Below are 17,778 nucleotides of genomic sequence, written 5' to 3'. Positions count from 1 at the left end.
AAAAATAGGAAGTGACCCGGAGAGTCTATCAAATGGAATACTACAATTGACAGGTATTTTGGCAAATATCCTATAATACAAAAGGATCCAAAATATGCAAACAAATCTAAGGCCTTTCAAATAGGGTCAAATGTAGACTTAATGCAAGTATGGATATTTCCAAAACTTGACCTCCAAGATCAGGTTACTTCTTTATTGATATGTAAATCTTGGGAAAAAATTATTATGGAAGAAGCATGGTAAGCAGATATGACTTGGAGATATCTAAAAATGCTTTTTGTTAAAGGTAATACAAAGAGTATAAAAATCTCGTGAATAGCACAAGGATCATCTTCAAGAGATATAATACAATACACATGCACATGTCAAGTATGGCATAATCTTATGATCCAAGGTTTAGATCCTTCTTGGATGCTGCGCAATCATCCTTCAAAACCACATCTGAAACAAACTTTTCTAATGGATTTCACAATGGCTAGAAGAAAGAAAAAAAGGAATGCATGATAGATATTCTTCTCTACTAAATTTAGCCATCCTAAGGAGAGATTTGTTGATCATCTTAGAATTGCAGGGGAAGCAACTTTTAGAACGCTTCTAAAACAAATTGATTACGACTATTAAGCATATTTCTGTGCTAATAATTTGTAGGTTTTGAGCACATCACCTCACAAATCAAGGGGACAATTTGTTACTACCATTTTTACATCATAGTTAGCATTTATTATGATTCATTGAATCAGGCTCCAAATGATGTAATGAACATGTAAAATGAAGGCCAAGTTATGTCAAGAAGCCTGAACAAATAGAACAGATAAATGATCCAGGAAAGAAAAACCCAATCGCTAGCACAAATTAAGAGATAATCGCTGAAAGTCGAGCGATGCAAAAACCTGTTGGTGCAAATTCAGTTGGATAACTTTGCAAACAAGTCAATGCACACTCAATTATTAGATGCTGAATGTCACGGGAGTCTTAGTCCCTGGAGGTTACCGGTTTTAATTTGATAATATACTTTGTTATAGCTTAATATAATTAAACTATAACGCCTAATAAATTCAGGCGACGAATATTAAATAAGATAATCAATGCAATAATTAATCTATTAATTAAAGCTGAATATTCCCACTTACATCACAAACTTCAAGAGAGATTCTATAACACACATAAGGATAAACCACACTGTACAATTAAAAGACAAAACATGAAGATGAATACCTACTTGAATTTCGATTCGAATTGGAGATTGAACAAACTTGGTAACTCAGTACATGCCCTAATACTTCTGAAGAAGTTGCTTTAGCTCCTATTTTATTAGGACAACTTTACAGGTGCCTCTTTAGAAGTAGGGAATCCTTCAAAGATTTTGGCATTCCAACTTCTAATTCTCTCATTTTCTCCACTGATAAGGGATTTGGACCCTTTTGGCTCTTGACTTGCTGGGGCCATATATATTTCTGAAGTTTATTAATACTTAAACCTCATCCTGCTTTTGAGACTATTAAAGGAAAAAATGGAGCCGGCCTTGATCCATCCTCTTTTTCCAAGCTTCAGGATTGTAGCTGTTATAGTGAAGTCAACTTTAACCTTATTTCCCCATATGAAGTTTGGCATCTCAGCCTATTATTTTCACACTTTTTAGTATTCTATCGCCACCTTGGTACCTGGCATATTTTCCCAGGTAAGGAACCTCGCTATGTTAAAGAAGAACCCTGGCGCCTGTATGCGGTGCCTACATGGATGCGATCTCTAGACATTTATTGCGGTTTCACAAGAAATGAACATTTCTGGAGTAGTGTATTTAGATCTAGGGATTTGATAGCAGCTGAACCTGAATATTTTGGTTTTGAAGCCTCTAATCCACAATTAGTAGCTAGACAATTTGGATTAAGTCAAATGCTGGCCATACCCTATTTCTTAACACGTAATGATCCGTGGACATCAAGAGGTCGTTTTGAAGAAAGTAAAGCTCTTCGAAGCAAAACTCTCAACATCAACCTTATATCCATTACTTCTTGGTTGTGGGTTCCTGGAGTTGTTAAGAGTTTTCAAACATGGTGGGATCATATCTTCCCAAATGATCAACAATGCGCTGATGCTATAACATATTTCGAAGACCAGCTCTTCTTAGGAGGTAAATGATCTAATTACTTTTTACAATTTTAAGACAGGTTGACCTTCCTCTAACTTGTTTCTTGTCTCCTAACCAAAGCTGGCAAGAAAAAGCTGAAAGTTCCTAAAGGAATGAAGGTAGACTCTAGGTACGGTAAGTTATACTGGAATGTCTTATACCAGCAAACGCCTTAGCCTATTCCTTCACACGATGAATATGATATTGTTGATGAACAAGGCATCCATTATGAAGACATTCATACTATGGATGACTTTGCAAACAAGTTAATGCACACCCAATAGTTAGTTAGATACCGAATGTCACGGGAGTCTTAGTCCCTAGGGGTTACCGGTTTTAATTTGATAAAACCTTACTAATGTACTTTGTTATAGCTTAATATAATTAAACTATAACGCCTAATAAATTCAGGCGACAAGTATTAAATAAGATAATCAATGCAATAATTAATCTATTAATTAACAACGTGTTTGGTAGAGAGAATTCGGAAGGAAAAGAAAGGAAGTGGAAGGAAATTTGTTACTTTTCAATGTTTGGTTCATTAAAAAAAATTAAGTGAAAGGAAATGGGAGGAATTGGAAGGAAAGATTCTTTAATAAAATTTCACTTTCCTTTCCTCCCAAAAGTGGGGGAATTTGGGAGGAAAGAGAAAATGTATACCAAACATAGAAAATTAAGCTTTTTTTCCTTTCTCTTCCATTATTTTCTTTTCTCTTCCTTTCTCTTCTCTTCCTTTCCTTTACTAAAAATGAACCAAACACACTGTAAAGCTGAATATTCCCACTTACATCACAAACTTCTAGAAAGATTTTATAACACATATAGGGATAAACCAGGCCCGACAATTAAATGACAAACATGAAAAAGAATACCTCCATGAATTTCAACTCGAATTGGAGATTGAACAAACTTGGTAACTCAGTACATGCCTTAATTCTAAACTAGAGGCTAACTATAATCCTCGAAGGGGGTTGGCTAATCTAGGTAAAGCTACGCTAGAAGAAAGTAAATTGCACGTTTGTTGTGTATGTGTTTGTTGTTGTTTTCTGATGTTCCTTCTTTAATTTATACTGCGGATGCATGTATAACTTCTTGCTCCTTGGAGGAAAGTGATTTGAATCATTTATGATGCAAATCACAACTGTCATTTTCTGGCGCCATGATAGTCACGTTCTTGCATGCCTTTGTAGTCAGATTAACTTCTATCCACTTCATCATCTTTAGCATCGCTTGACTTTCAGCAATTATCTCTTGATTTGTGCTAGCGATTGGGCTTTTCTTTCCTGGATCATTTATCTGTTGACTTTTGTTGACTATTTATTGCGGGCTTTTTGACATAACCGGGGCTTCATTTTACATGATCATTACACCCTTTGGGGTCTGATTCAATGAATCATAATAAATGCTAACTATGATGTAAAAATGGTAGTAACAATAGTTTTGGTATATAGGTTGGTTGATAAGATTATGAGAGTGTAGATCATATATAGAGGGATTATTATCGTTATTAGTTCCAACATATCTTGTGTAGAGGATGCTCTGGAAAGGTAGTTGTGAAAAGGTTTACATAAGGTGGTACAAATTAATCTTTGGAGAAGCTAATTATTGATGGCGATCTGAATGGTCATGAACTCATGTGGGGGTAAGCTGAAATGCTTTTTGTACTGTTCAATGATGATTTGGCTATTGAAAGTGGGATTCAAGTGATAGACCATTTTGGATTTACACAAGCATATGATCCAATTTGGTTCCGAGGAACATATGGTTTAAAATGCATGATGCTATCTATCTTTCTTTTTACATTACACAGTCTGAATTTCACATTAGCCAGCTTGAACTTTGACCATTAATATCCATAACTACAAACAAGTAAAAATTATAAAAGTTGATATTTGAAAATTATATGTTGAGATGAATCTAACAAGATCTCACATGAATGTACTTTTCCTTATGTATAAATCGCAAACGATAGTCAAAATGAAGTATGTGAATAGTGCTAAAGTATAAAGGGGGTAGATTATAAAGAAGAAGTAGGCATATTCATTTAGTGGTGTCTGGACGGGGATCAAATACAACTCAAAAAAGACTTCCTTTTGGAATGGATGGGAGTAGTTGATGTATCTATAAGGTTACATTAGGGAAGAGTGTAGTTGTAGCTCTCGACGTGTAATAGTAATTCTAAGAAGAATAGTCTTCATTCTTCAAGGTGGCATGAAACTATTATGTGAGTAGAAAAATAAGGTAACATCAGAATTTCTGTAGTGTTTAAAGAAGTTGGTTAGGCCTTGGAGTAGTCGAGGAGGTGAAAGGAGTATGGAAGGGAACAACACCATTGCACATGGATACAACTAGTTGGGATCAGGATGTAAGAGCAGTAGTTAGATAGAAAGAATATTCCTTCATGGCCTTTATGGAGATAAAATATTACGAAATATAAGGACGTCGAAGTTCAGGCAAAAGAAGTTGTTCGAGAGGCTAAGTCAGAAGTATAGAATGATGTATCCGACAAACTAAATTTAAGGTAAATAAAGGGAGACTAATAATGACTAGACTCTAGAGATCTCTGTATAGTGAATTGTGTGAAGCATAAAAAGAAAAGATTTGTTTCTAGGTTAAAGAGTTTTAGAGGGAGTTTAATGAGATGTTTAACAAAAATCATATGGGTGTTACATGAGATATCTTTGTTGAGGATGCGGTAGTCAACCAGAATCATATACAAAGAATTATAACATAGAGTTTAAGAAGACACGGAAGAGAATGAAAGTAAAGAAAGCAGTTAGCCCAAATGGTATCATTGAGGTTTGGAGGTGCCTAGGGGAGGGTGACATTGATTGGTTAACAGACTACTTTTTACAAAATTTGGAGGAGAGATCAAATTCTGCAATTTACTTTTCATATAATTATAGATTGATTAACACGGTTTAACAAGATTTGATATCACGGTGTACATTGTTCATAGACTATATTGTATTGGTGTTTGAGACTAAAGTTAAGACCAATGCCAAGTTAAGAGTTTCCGAGACAAGAATTAGAACATGAGGATTTCGGAATAAAACTTGATACGTGGAGTACCAATTTAGTACCATGAGGAAGCCAAAAGAGGATGTATAGTGACATTAGATGGTAAGGAGGTATTTTGGGCTGACTTTTTAGAGAAATTAAGATAGAGACAAGATGTGACTAAAAGGACTAAGGCCTCGTTCTTTTGGATTTAGAGAAACTGGATTGGACTCAGATGGACCGGACTGGAACTAAACTAAATTGAAAATAAGTCCAAAAGAACAAGGCCTTAGTCCGAGTGTCTCAAGTTCAGAGCAATATTTGGGATATTCTGCAACTAAGCATACCTCTTAGGTGAATGAAATATTCTATAGGATGGTTGCTACTGGCAAGACTAGCGTTATCATATGGATCTTTAGGAAGGGTCATATTAAGAATATGAGTGTAGGAAAGATGCGTATGTTGAGATGAATGTGAGTTGTAGTTGTTGGTATTTGATCGGAGCATGGGTTTTTGACCAAGGCATGCAAAAATTCATATGTATTATTGATTTCTTGTAGTCATATTATAAATGATAGTGGGCTTGGAATTTTCATTTGCAAGCGCAACATTGTGTATTAACTTCTCTATCACATGGCTATGTTGTTCAGGTACCTTCAAGCTTGTTCAAGGCGTAAGACGGTAGAGGCATTCCTTTCATTTGTTTAAAATGGCCTTTGTAGCTGGCCTGAAATTTTGTTTTGGCAGTGAAGTCTATGCTCACTCCAAATGATTATTTGCTTGATGCTGTAAAGTTATGAGCTTCAATTATATTTGATGCATATGTATGAAAAATGCTAAACATGGCCCGAAGGGTTATGGATAATAAGATCGTGATGGGGATAGATCATTGCAAAAGGGGTAGTGGAGAACTAGAGAAAATTAGATATTAAGCTATATTTACTTCATCACCATTCTTTCATGGGACATTTTCACCATGGCTTACTAGGCTGGCATAAATTTGTTAGATGTGTATAGTGAACACTGCAATGAAATTTTTGTAAATGTCTAAGGAAGATGATAACAATTAAAACTTTTTAAGGACCCTTTGTTTTTCTTGGGAATTTTCAGAATACTCTTCATCATTACTAAGATCGCACCAAATGCTATAGATATATGATACTAGTAAGACAAGTTTTCCCTCTTCAAAGTTCATTTTGGTGTCTACAAGACTACAACTTTTGGGAAATTTGACATGGGTGGCTTAACTGGCTTGTATGCCTGACAAATATTTTTTATTTTTTATTTTTTATTTTTTATTTTAAGGGACTGACTAATATTTTTTAATAGGGGAAGTAAAATTGAGAGGACAATAGCGTGAATAAAAAATTATCTAGATAATGGGTGACTTTTTTTCTAGATATTCTATAATACCGTTGGATTGACCAACTCACTACTAGAGAGTAGAGATAGAAAGACTGCTGTCATGGATGATGGTGATTCCAAACGTGTCAGTACCTACAACTTAAACCATAAATCCACATAAGCTTCCATAAGTGAAAACTTTTGATCTATTTTGCATGAATGCAGCTAATCAATGTATTTACCAAGTAAGGCCTAATGGTAAAGGTTTGGCCTCATGACTTTAAGGTTATGAGATAAATTTTACTAGGAGCTTTTTGGGATGAAGTTTCCTTTACCATCCCTTTTTCCTTTAAGGAGTCTGACCTGCAAACCTAACTGATTATATTTGTGCGGAGGTGTCAGTTCCAGTAAGATCATTCATCTTACCAACTTAAAAAAAAAAAAAGCTAAACAATGTATTTGTTATCTTAGCTATAATCATGCCTAAAACAAGCTTTGTTATCTTAGCTATACTTGTGCATGCGTATAACAAGCTTTGTTATATTAGTTATAATCATGTAGTGTACGTCCTGTGAATTTAAAATTGAACCAGGATCAAAATAGGTTGGAAATATTAGTAACCAAAAGAAAATGTATCACTAATTTAGGAAAGTGGGAGGATATATAACCTTCATGTTGAAATTTTCAAAAAAGACAAATTACAGGATGTAGGAGGCCATTTGTGCCTCAAGGTCATTACCATTGCGAAGATACGCAGATTTGCTGATAAACTTATTCTCAAACCGGGAGAACTATGTGCATATGGAAGCATAAGGGAATTTGCAAATCCCTACAATGAATGAAATTAGAGCAGAATTGATTGATTCCCTAGAGATCATATTGTTTGTGTATCTTCATATGCTGAAAATAATGAGCTTATCCATCCTGAGTCTAACCCGTAGTATGTAAATTCCAATAATAACTTGGCATTTGATGATGGGGGAGCACAAGATTGCAATTTGCAATGAGTGAAAAACACAATAGGACGTTGGAGTTTTTGTATAAGGGAGGTTAAATCTCTGTGAAAGTCAAACTACATACTTTGGATCACTTATCACCATTAACATCCTTTTGTCCTATCACTCATCACCTTCCGGTACTCCCACATAGACTATATGGTGCCCACAATATATCTCTATCTTGCTTGTTTAATCCCACAATTTATCTATATCTTACTATTATCTTATACAGAGGAATTGGTAAACCTACCTTCCACTTCCTCGAGCTTGGTTTGACATCTCATTATTGGAGAATGGATTCTAACAAAGATATCAAAGTACTAATTTTGATAGGTTGGGGGTACCAAAGAAAAGGTAAGCTCAGGGGCGGGGCAAACATAGCGGGGGCCCTATACGCTCTCTTAAAATTGGGCCTTTCATATTTACTTCATAAAAGATATTAGATTCTCTTAAAAAAAATACTCTCAACATATCAAATAATTATAAATAAACAAATATTTAGATATAAATAGAGTAAATTTTATTGGAAAATCGCAGAAAAAAAAAATATAGGAATATGAGTAGAAATTAATGAGAGAGAGTTAGGAGGAGAGAGAAAAGAGCAGCCATTAATGGGGAATTGGGGATTTGAACCAGCCAAAGAAAAACCCACGCATGATGGTTTATTAATGTGAGTAGGTGATGAGTCAGCAGTCATAATTAAAACAGCAAAAAGTTTAAAAAAACTGCTCGTAAGTAGAATTGAACCCGCACCCCTTTGCCCCATCCCTTACTACTTTAGCACTGATCCAAATGCTTTCCTTTTGTTTTTCTTTCAAACATTTAATACATATAATATATTTCGGGAGCCCTCTATTTTTGGGGCCCTATTCCGTCGCCTATACTGCATGGGCCAAGAACCGCCCCTGGGGTAAGCTAATACCAAATCACTGTAAAGTTGTCAAACAGGCCGTGTTGTGCTTATCTCGTGTTCATGTCATTTACTAATCATGTCAAAAAAGCCTCGACACTTACTCGACCCGTTTAACTATTTGTCGAAATTCCTATGAACTAACTAAACCCGTTTAATTAAGCGGTTAATTGTGTCGGCCTGTTTAACCTATTTGTTCAAAATCCCTAAAAAAGTTTAACAATAAATTCATGTTTTAAGTACGCTATTATCGATCCATATTTACCTAGGAAATAACTAGCTAGTATATTAGAAAGATTTGAAGAATTCGCTGATATGTTACCAACTTATATCTCAAATGGAGCTAAAAATTTAAAATTTCCAAGTTAAACATGTAAAATCGTGTCAGTTTTCGGTTGAAATCGCAGCACTGACCCAACCCATTTGTTAAACAGTAAAACACGTGTTGACCTATCTATATAAACGTGCCGAAAAAGCTTGACACAAAGCTATTTTTTCGTATCCGGTTCGTATCGCGTTGTCGTGTTGTATCAATTTTTGACAGCTCTACCTCTAACTTATATAATTACTAAAATACCCTTGTTGTAGTCTTCTAACAATGAGTTAACAACACTTTCTCTACTTTCTCTACTTTCTCTATCCCTAACCCTTAACTAGTTTGTCTATTGTCTCCCTAGACGTTGTCTAACTTGTCTTATACTCTTATATCATGTCCGAGTGACATGGTCGCTATGATCTATTTCTTACCCTCATAGTTCACATATTAGTCATTTAATCACAATTTTTTTTACGAATACCATCTAATTTAATTGATAAAGTTTTATGAAAATGATACCCAAAAACTGCGATCGAATCTCTCTACATCAACACGCTTAGTCGCTCAATTTCACCCAAACGATTCTTTTCTTGGGTCACCCGAAATACTTTGTGATAAAACAAAAATGTTTCATACTATATTTATTTGAATAATTTCTATTCCTGTTCTGGCAAAAAAAAAAAAAAAAAAAAATTATTCTATGCCTGTTCTTGCCCATCCTCTCTTACGCCATTTGCCGCCATCTAACCGTCAGGAGCACTGCGCACTGCGCACTGCCTTTTCCCTAATTTTGATGATTTGATCGAACGAGTAACCCTAATTCGCAACTGTATGTCTTTCTTTTACCCTTTCTCAATTTCTTCATCTACACCTTCAATTTTTTGATTTGATACTAAATCTTCTTACTTCCACTAAATATATAGGTTCTAGTGAAAATCAGAAGAAATCAGAGCTACTTATTTATCGAACACAATTCAGAAAATTTTTATTTCTTCACTCAACATGGAACCCTCCAATGAAGAAAATCCAGGCTTCCTTGATCGAACTTCTCGAGCAACTCGAGGAAAAAGGTGAGAAATTTATTCCTAAATAACTTCAATTTGTGCTTTATTGTTGGAATTTTTGTACTTATTGAGGTTTTTAGGTGGTTAATTTTATTGGGTATTTCGTATTTTCACCAGGATGAACAAATTGCTTGATGAAGAGGCTGAGGAAGATGAAGCTTTCTGGAATCAAGAGGCTCTTAAGGATGTAAGTAAGCTTTTATTTAGCTTAAATGATTTTTTGTTATGCCCTTATTTTTTTTGTTTTTTGAGGTTTATGGTATTGCTAGTATCATGAATTTCATTTGGAGATTTATGATGATAAATGCCTTTATTTAATTTATGTTCGTCGCCGAAGATTTAGAAGTAATTATGTGAATAATTTAGGTGGAGATGAGTTTTCATTTTGTGCTGCTAAGTGATACTACTTGTTGATTTGTTGCTGAAAATGTTGGTAGGGTATGACATGGGTTTTTAATGTAAATATGTGTTTTTCTAAGGTGATTAAGGGTTTGTGTATTTTCAGGAAGAGGATGACAATGAATATGAAGCGGAGCCAGAGGTTGTGGATGAGTTTGATAGTGACTTTGATGAAGATGTGAGTGTCTGAATTGCTGGTTTCTTCTTCTTTTTATCTTTGTTATTTTTTTTTATGTTTGCTGCATTATGTGTTTTCGTTGTTTTTGAATTTAGGTTTCCGTAGTTGAAGCTATATACTTGATTTAAGTTCTAACACGTAATTATCTAGGAGCCGGAAGCTGATGATGGAGCAGAGAATGAAGCAGATGCAAGGTTTTATTAATGTCACAGAAATCTGAGTTATTGTTCTATATCGGTGGCAAAACTTTATTACATTTTGGACTCTTTCGCAGGGAGAAGAGGCCAAAGAAACGTCTGACATACCCTGGAAAGCCAGTAACAAAGAAGAAAAAGAAGGACCTTTCAAAATTGGAAAAATCTTTGAAGGATGAAATGGAAAAGGATGTATCAAAGAATGTGGAGACCCCAGATGAAGAAAAGCTTTCTGAACAACCTACCACCCCAGATCATCAAGAGGAAGGTGATGAAGTTGAAGGGGAAAAATCAGTGAGGAAATCCACTAGAACTGCTGTTATAGTTAGGCAGGCTGAAAGAGAAGCAATTCGTGCTGCATTGCAGGCTACAATGAAGGTTAGTATTTTCCCTGATTTCCTGATACATCCATGTCCATGTGATCACCTTTCAAGATATGATCTTTTTAATTAGAAGTCATGATATGTTTATGTTAGTCCATGTTTGTTCCTGCTTTCCCTTGATTCATTTTATTGGAGTTTTTCTTTTCTCATTTTCTGGGGGGGGATCGGAGATTATTGCATCAAGTGTTACTTTTCTTGCCAAGTGCAATTCATTGGATTTATTAGCAATTTCTTTTGTCAGTGACATCTTATCTGAAAGGGATGCAAGATAAATAGTGCCTTAGATGGGAAGGAGGCTCCGATAAGCTGCTAGGCCCTCAATGAGCTCTTTACTTCTAATGCCTTCCCTGTCATATTACTGATAGACCAACTTCTAATATGGTTCCATCTGAACCTGCTGTCTAGCCTAGAACTGTTGCTGGACTTGACATAAAATGCGGTATGCATGGTGACAATTATATTTGTGCCCTCTTGCTGGACTTCATGCTTTCTGTCTGAAGAATATGTGTTTGTTCACACGTCTTTGTTCCAAAACTTAGAATATTGGTAGAATATAATCGTTTATCATGAAGAAGTGATAACGTCTCTAATGTGAAGCATTTGTTTCATTTGAAATAATTGTTAGCCTATAAAACGAAAAAAGGAAGGTGAGGAGAAGCGAATGACTCAAGAGGAAATGCTTTTGGAGGCTGCTCAGACAGGTTTCATCTTTTTTAATTTTTTATGAAATGAGGTATAGGTGGGAGGAGAATAATAATGAAGGAGCTTATGATTTTCCTTTCATTCCTTTCAATATATTGCAGAAATCAGGAACTTGAGGCACTTGGAGCGTGTTTTAGCAAGGGAAGAGGAAGTTAAGAAAAGAGCTATTGTGCACAAGGCAGCCTTCACCGGCCCACAAATACAATACTTTTCAAAAAATGGCAAGAATCTAATGGCTTTTGTAGTTATGCCGACGGCGAGTTTTGTTTTGGAAAAGATGGTCTAGGCTTATAGCAAATGACACAGCAGGCTTTATGGCCTAAAGAACATAAACATAAGGTTACAAGATTCAAAATCCACGATATGACATCCAAGAATAGATGGTGGACGGACACAAAATCAGAAACAAAACCAATAAAATATGATTTTATGTTGGAGTAGTTCTACTAATTCTTTCTTCAAGAAATCAGCATTAAAATCAGTTTTTTAAACTTGCTTGAAAGAGAAGTCTCCAACTTGGAAATAGACACATGAATCCTTTCTAGATATATGAGAATGCTCATAAACCTCGATGGTCTGATTGTCTACTTAATAACCTTAGCAACTATAGCTGTCTAGTTTGTAACCTAGTACAACTACCATAGGGCTCTTCCAAAACCTAGCTGAAGAGTATTTTCCACTAGCAACTCCTGAAATTTGTCTAGTGGTATTGTAATTAGAGAAGGCAAGGATGTCCACAACATGAGAAAAAAGGCATGAGTTACTGCTTCACTGGAGTCATTGTACCCAATAGGGTTGGAAAACAACCATGAAGTCTTCATCACTATCTTTTCATACAACCCTGAAAAGAAGCAGATATATTCTTCCTTGTGAAGCATCATCAGCATTGACTTTAAGCAATTGCTTTTATAGTGGAGTCTTAAAATAGTTTTATGTTCTAACTGGAAACAACCATGAAGCCTTCATCGCTCTCTTTCATACAACCCTGATAAGAAGCAGATATATTCTTCCTTGTGTAGCATCATCAGCGTTGACTTTAAGCATATTATAGTGGAGTCTTAAAATAATTTTATGTTCTCAGTGGAGGCTGGAGTAATTTTATTGTGTTCTCGCCAGGGTTTTAGAAAAATCTGTTGGTTCAGTGTATCAGCCATCACTGTCTTACTGATATCAATATTACTCTCTTATTCACTCTTTGTGGTTGAAAAGCTTTTACCTGTTTCACTTCACAGTTGAAGAGATGGAGGGAGTCTCTTTAAAAATCATAAGTCATAATGCAATTCTATGAAGCTAGATAGTCCAGATTATAGCTAGAAGAATCATCAACCAAGTTTTGCTTTGATTAAATGTACAATAAACCTAATACTAATCCACCTATATACTTATAGTATGGGGTATGGACATTGCGAAATCTACAGGTGCAGGATCCTTATCCAAACTTCCTTAGAATAGGACAATCAGACTCATAGATGTTAAACATCATTGCTTTTAAATTCAAATAGATTTTATGCCTCCTGCTTATCTGCTCACATCTTGCAGGTCACTCATATATCGAGTTCAGAAATGGAGTGTCATTTGAGTCAGAGATTTCAACAAAATCAGTTCCTTGTAAGTGATAGGAAGGGGAACCATTCTTGTAAATGAATGTGGCTCTTATAGATGCTTAATTTCCATGCAGATGAATGTTTGGTTAGCTAGCTTGCTGAAGAGTTCAGGTTTAGCTTGATTACATAAAGGGTCATTTCATAATTCAATATCAATTTGATTACTTGAGTTTTGTTTTGGTTTTTACTCGTTAGCGTAAAGACATAAGTTCTATGTTGTATTTGAACATTTCATTCTCTTTTGATTTGTGGACATTGTTCTATGTCTTACCCATCCAGTAGCTATAAAGGATTGTGCTTTTTTTTTCCTTCTATTACATGTTGCTTGTGCTTATTACAATAGAAGTTGATATTATTCCTTAGCAGCCCACGACGATTTTTTTGCCCCTCACAGAGGATCATGGTGAATGAGGTAGGAATAGTAGATCTCTGACTCTCTGAGATGCACCTTTGATGCTTTCCCCTTCATTGCTTTCTTTGGATGTTTCCGTCAATCATGTAGACTGTGTTATTGAATTTTCCCTTCTTTTCAGATCCTCAGAAAGCAGTATGTGCTATAACCGGACTTCCTGCCAAGTATGAACTTCAAACTTTATCGTGTTTTTTGCTACTCTTTTATTTAATTGGGAAATTGATTGGTGGAAGTCTGGAGCCTGAGGTGTGAGTATCAATGTATTATCATTGGCATTTTCCGATTCTCATATCTCGTAGTCTCGGTTTCTTTAAAAGATTTCTAATATGCAGCAAATGCATATCTTCACTATTCATTCAGTAATCCCATCAAACATCATCATTTGCAATTCCTATGTAGTCTACAGTCAATCAACATAACTTTTGATTTTTAAAATGATACTTCTAATCTGCTTTTGTTATGAGGTTAACTGAAATCATGTTTGCATGAACCATGAAGTAGATGATCCCTCTGTTTGTGCTCACAAGAAAATAGTGTTTTTTTACTTCACTGTTTTTTCTTATAACTATTTGAATAAGTGGTTACTGATGCATTGTAGGTATCGAGATCCAAAGACGGGGTTACCTTATGCAACGAAAGAAGCTTTCCAAATGATACGTGAACGGTATTTCTTCAGCATATTAATGCAACCCTTTTCTTGTATTTTCTTTCTTCTTTATTGCCTTTCATTGAAATTAAGTATTCCTATTGAGTAAAATACTAATAAAGTATTTGAAAATGTTCAACGTAGTGAAGCACATGCCTCGTGCTTAGCTCACAGCTCCTTTTGTGCTGCCCATGATAAGATGTGCTGTGCCATTTTTCCTAAAATCATGATCATGACTCATGCTTTTGTGCTTCATAACTCGTCAAGCTAGACATATCAATATCGTGCTGCCCCCCCCCCAAGCCAGCGCCATCTTTGCTTGTTGGCTGTGATCACTCTTGCTCCCCGAGCTTCAACTGGTGGTTCTCCTCGGGCCAGCTAATCACCATATAATGTAATATATCTCTTGCTAAAAGGTTATATCTACTGTATGCACGAATGTTTTCTGCGTTGCAATGCTGCAAAGATGCAAGTTGGTAATATACTTTGCATTGTATGATCTTTTAAGTTCAACCGAGTTCTGTGGTTAAATGAAGAATTCTTTAATCATGATAACTCATCCTAGGATGCTATCTGTCTCCATGTATCTGTCTGTGTAATTCCTGATCTCTTCTAATGCAGTTATGCAGCTGAAAATAGCCGCTCCGGAGGTAAGATGGCCGTTGGAGAATTGTATAATTCAATTATGGGGCAAGGTTTCTTGGGCAGGAGGCAGAGATCACCTATCTCACGTCAAAGTGAAACACCATATCCTCGATCATCGAGACGGTTTTGCAGAATACCAGCTGTTGATTATGTGGTTTCGGATTAGCTGCTACTCTTAAATCACTTTTTTTTTTTCGTTTTAGACGAAAAGTCACTCAGTTACCAATCCTCCACAGTTTGTAAATATTGCAAATGCACTTTGTATACAAGAAAATAGGTGTTGTATTGGATTTGTGTCAATTAGAGGGGAAGTAGGAGTTTGAAAGTTGAACATTTGAGTCTAGGCTTGTTGTGTACACCTTATTTTCAGTTTTTATCAGAATAAGTTCACAGAAGTTTAGATAAGGACTAATAAGATCTAATAAGTTTAGATAAATTTAACAAAAAATTTAATTTCAAAAATAAATATACCAGATATTATTAATTATCTGTTTTTTAGACATGCTATTATTTTATGTAACTATGTTTTTCTAAATTGAACTTAAAAGGATATTATAGTCAAAGTAATAGAACCATATTGCTCCTTATAAATGAAACAAAGTGTGCATTAGTTAGGATGGAGAGAGTGCAAGAAATTTGTGGTATGTAGGTAGAACTGGCAAAGGGTTGTCTTCGTGCTCTTGTCATTTATAAATGGGTTGGAAAACCCTTGACATCAACTTAACCATTTAATAAACGTATTGTGTTGTGTTGACCAATTTAATTAAAATATGTTAAGGTATCTCAACATTAACCTTTTTAGTTTTTTAATGTCCGATTCGTGTCATGTTAAGCTATTTTTCGGTAGTTTGAAAGATTTTTTGTCCTAAACTACCTTTAATATTCACATTTTCGCAAGAAATTACCTTATAAGATATTTGTTGTTCCAAATTATCTTACTTTTACCATTTTTTTGTTGACAACTACCTTATGCCAGTTGTGGCGTTGACTCATTTTATTTAGTTTTTTTAATGTCATGTAATATCAGTTGACCTCTTCAACCCTTTGTTTCATTTTCCCCACCTTATTTTCCTCATTTTCCTGTGCGTTCTTTCTTTCTCTCATATCTATGTCGACACTTTGTACCACCAATCCATCCATTATATTACTCTCCTACTACTTAAACTAAAATCGAAATAATCACCCTTTCAGTATCCTTGAATCTCAAGCAATTTCCACAACGGTAATTTTGGTTTCTCCAACAATTTTGAACAGGAAAAAAAATTAAATGCCGAAAATCGACATTAGGTAGTTATCAACAACAAAATGGTAAAAGTAAGGTAATTGGAGACAACAAATTTTTCATAAAGTAGTTTCTCATAAAAACTTAAAAGATAAATGGTAGTTTGGGACAAAAAAAATCTTAATTTAAAACAAAATTTCTTTATTAATATCCTACATCAATGTAGCAACTGTATTAAACGGATCAAGTGTGTCATCTTTGTTTTGAAAATCTCAATACCAACTCAACTCATTTAGTAAGAAGTGTCATTTCGTGTTGATATGTTTAACTAAACATGTTGTTCTCAACACTAACCCATTTTTTCGTATCTGGTTCATGTCATGTTAATCTGTCGTGTCAACTTTTGCCAGCTGTATATGTAGGATTATTTTTACTATGCTTATCCAAGAAAATACGTAAGAAAAACATATGTGTGTCCGTTACTAATAACATAATATTTAATACTTTAAAATGCACAACACATTGAACTTGTGTACTATTCAACCAGACAAACCTCAAATTCCTTCAATCCACTATGGGGGACGGGGGTGTTTGGTTCATGTAGTGGTATGGATTTGGAATCAGGAATGAAATTAAGGTGGTATAGGTTTGAAACTTAATACATAATACCATGTGGTTGGTTTTATTTGGGAATGAAATTTTTCTTCTACTTCCTCCGTATCAAGTTAAATGCATCAGTTTCTAAAAATGGTTGTTTCAAATTAAATGTAACAATTTTCTTCTTTCTATTTTTGGTATGATTTTTACCCCTTAAGTTACCAAAATATCCTTATTAAAAAACTAAAACACATATTATACTACCCAAATCAAATTAATTACAAACATAATCACAATTAATCAACCTAAATATAACCCCTGTCTACTTTCATTACCACCTTCACTCCACCACCCACCACCATTTATCTCTTCTCTCCCATCACCATCCTCCTGCCACCAACACTATCATCACCTCCTATCTTCGATCTCCTCCACCACCAGCAACCGAAATTCACCCGAAATCCGAATTCAACCTCCATCTTCCTTCGTTCTTTCTCCACCCTAAATCCACCACAATATCTCTCACCTTCGTTCCTTTGTTCCTTCGTTCTTTCTCAACCTTCATTCTTCTCTTTGGTTGATTTGGGTGGTGGTGGGGAGCAATAGGAGGTGGTTTTTGGTAGATTTTGAATTCGAATTTCGGTGGTTTTTGGGTTTTGACGGTGGTTGTTGGTGGTTGTGGTGGTGTTTCGGTGGTGGTAGTGGCGTTTCGGTGGTGGTGGTGGTGACAGTATGTGGTGTTAAGCAGTTTCGGTAGTGGCGACAGTATGTGGTGGTGGTTAATTACCCTAAACACTTGCCCTTAACTTTGTTAATCTCACACTAAGAAATTTTGCCTATGAGTCCGGGTCAAGGGATTTGTTGCGTTTAATTTGATACAGAGGAAGTATCTAATATCGAGAGGTATTGGTATGAACCAAACCCCCCTGGATTTCTAAACCCCGTACATTATGGGGTTGAGATTAGTAGGTGGGCATGTGTCGGGTCGGGCCTGTTCACAGGCTTGGGTGAATGGTGGGTCGGGCTTGAAATTTTA

At 35.4% G+C, this 17,778-nt stretch overlaps 2 protein-coding genes across 5 annotated transcripts in view; both read left to right on the top strand.

Moving 5' to 3' along the window:
• LOC104901766 (uncharacterized) overlaps nt 1-6,255 on the top strand; it is a 31,923-nt gene extending 25,668 nt beyond the window's left edge. The window contains exon 13 of the mRNA XM_010689372.4: nt 5,779-6,255. Within this exon, the coding sequence (XP_010687674.2) occupies nt 5,779-5,805 (27 nt within the window). The 3' untranslated portion in view covers nt 5,806-6,255. The remainder of the gene's footprint in view (nt 1-5,778) is intronic.
• Nucleotides 6,256-9,121: 2,866 nt separating this feature from the next.
• LOC104901764 (SWR1 complex subunit 2) lies at nt 9,122-15,421 on the top strand. 4 transcript variants are annotated; one of them, XR_007268751.2, is made up of 13 exons: nt 9,134-9,525; nt 9,620-9,766; nt 9,878-9,947; nt 10,266-10,337; nt 10,488-10,531; nt 10,612-10,909; nt 11,540-11,615; nt 11,718-11,837; nt 13,156-13,224; nt 13,754-13,796; nt 14,231-14,296; nt 14,423-14,672; nt 14,900-15,133. XR_007268751.2 is itself a non-coding variant. In XM_010689370.4 (12 exons), exons 2-12 carry the CDS (start codon nt 9,699-9,701, stop codon nt 15,087-15,089), a joined length of 1,116 nt encoding a protein of 371 aa, XP_010687672.2. In that variant the 5' UTR covers nt 9,169-9,525; nt 9,620-9,698; the 3' UTR covers nt 15,090-15,421. The 4 variants fall into 4 exon arrangements, 2 of the variants coding, with proteins under 2 accessions (XP_048490351.1, XP_010687672.2); XR_007268752.2 differs by lacking the exon at nt 13,156-13,224 and having other exon boundaries at nt 9,122-9,525; XM_010689370.4 differs by lacking the exon at nt 14,423-14,672 and having other exon boundaries at nt 9,169-9,525; nt 14,900-15,421.
• The last annotated feature ends 2,357 nt before the right edge of the window (nt 15,422-17,778 follow it).

Source organism: Beta vulgaris, chromosome 8 (genome assembly GCF_026745355.1).
Source record: "Beta vulgaris subsp. vulgaris cultivar EL10 chromosome 8, EL10.2, whole genome shotgun sequence".
Lineage (NCBI taxonomy): Eukaryota > Viridiplantae > Streptophyta > Magnoliopsida > Caryophyllales > Amaranthaceae > Beta > Beta vulgaris.
This window is presented reverse-complemented; position numbering and strand designations above follow the sequence as displayed.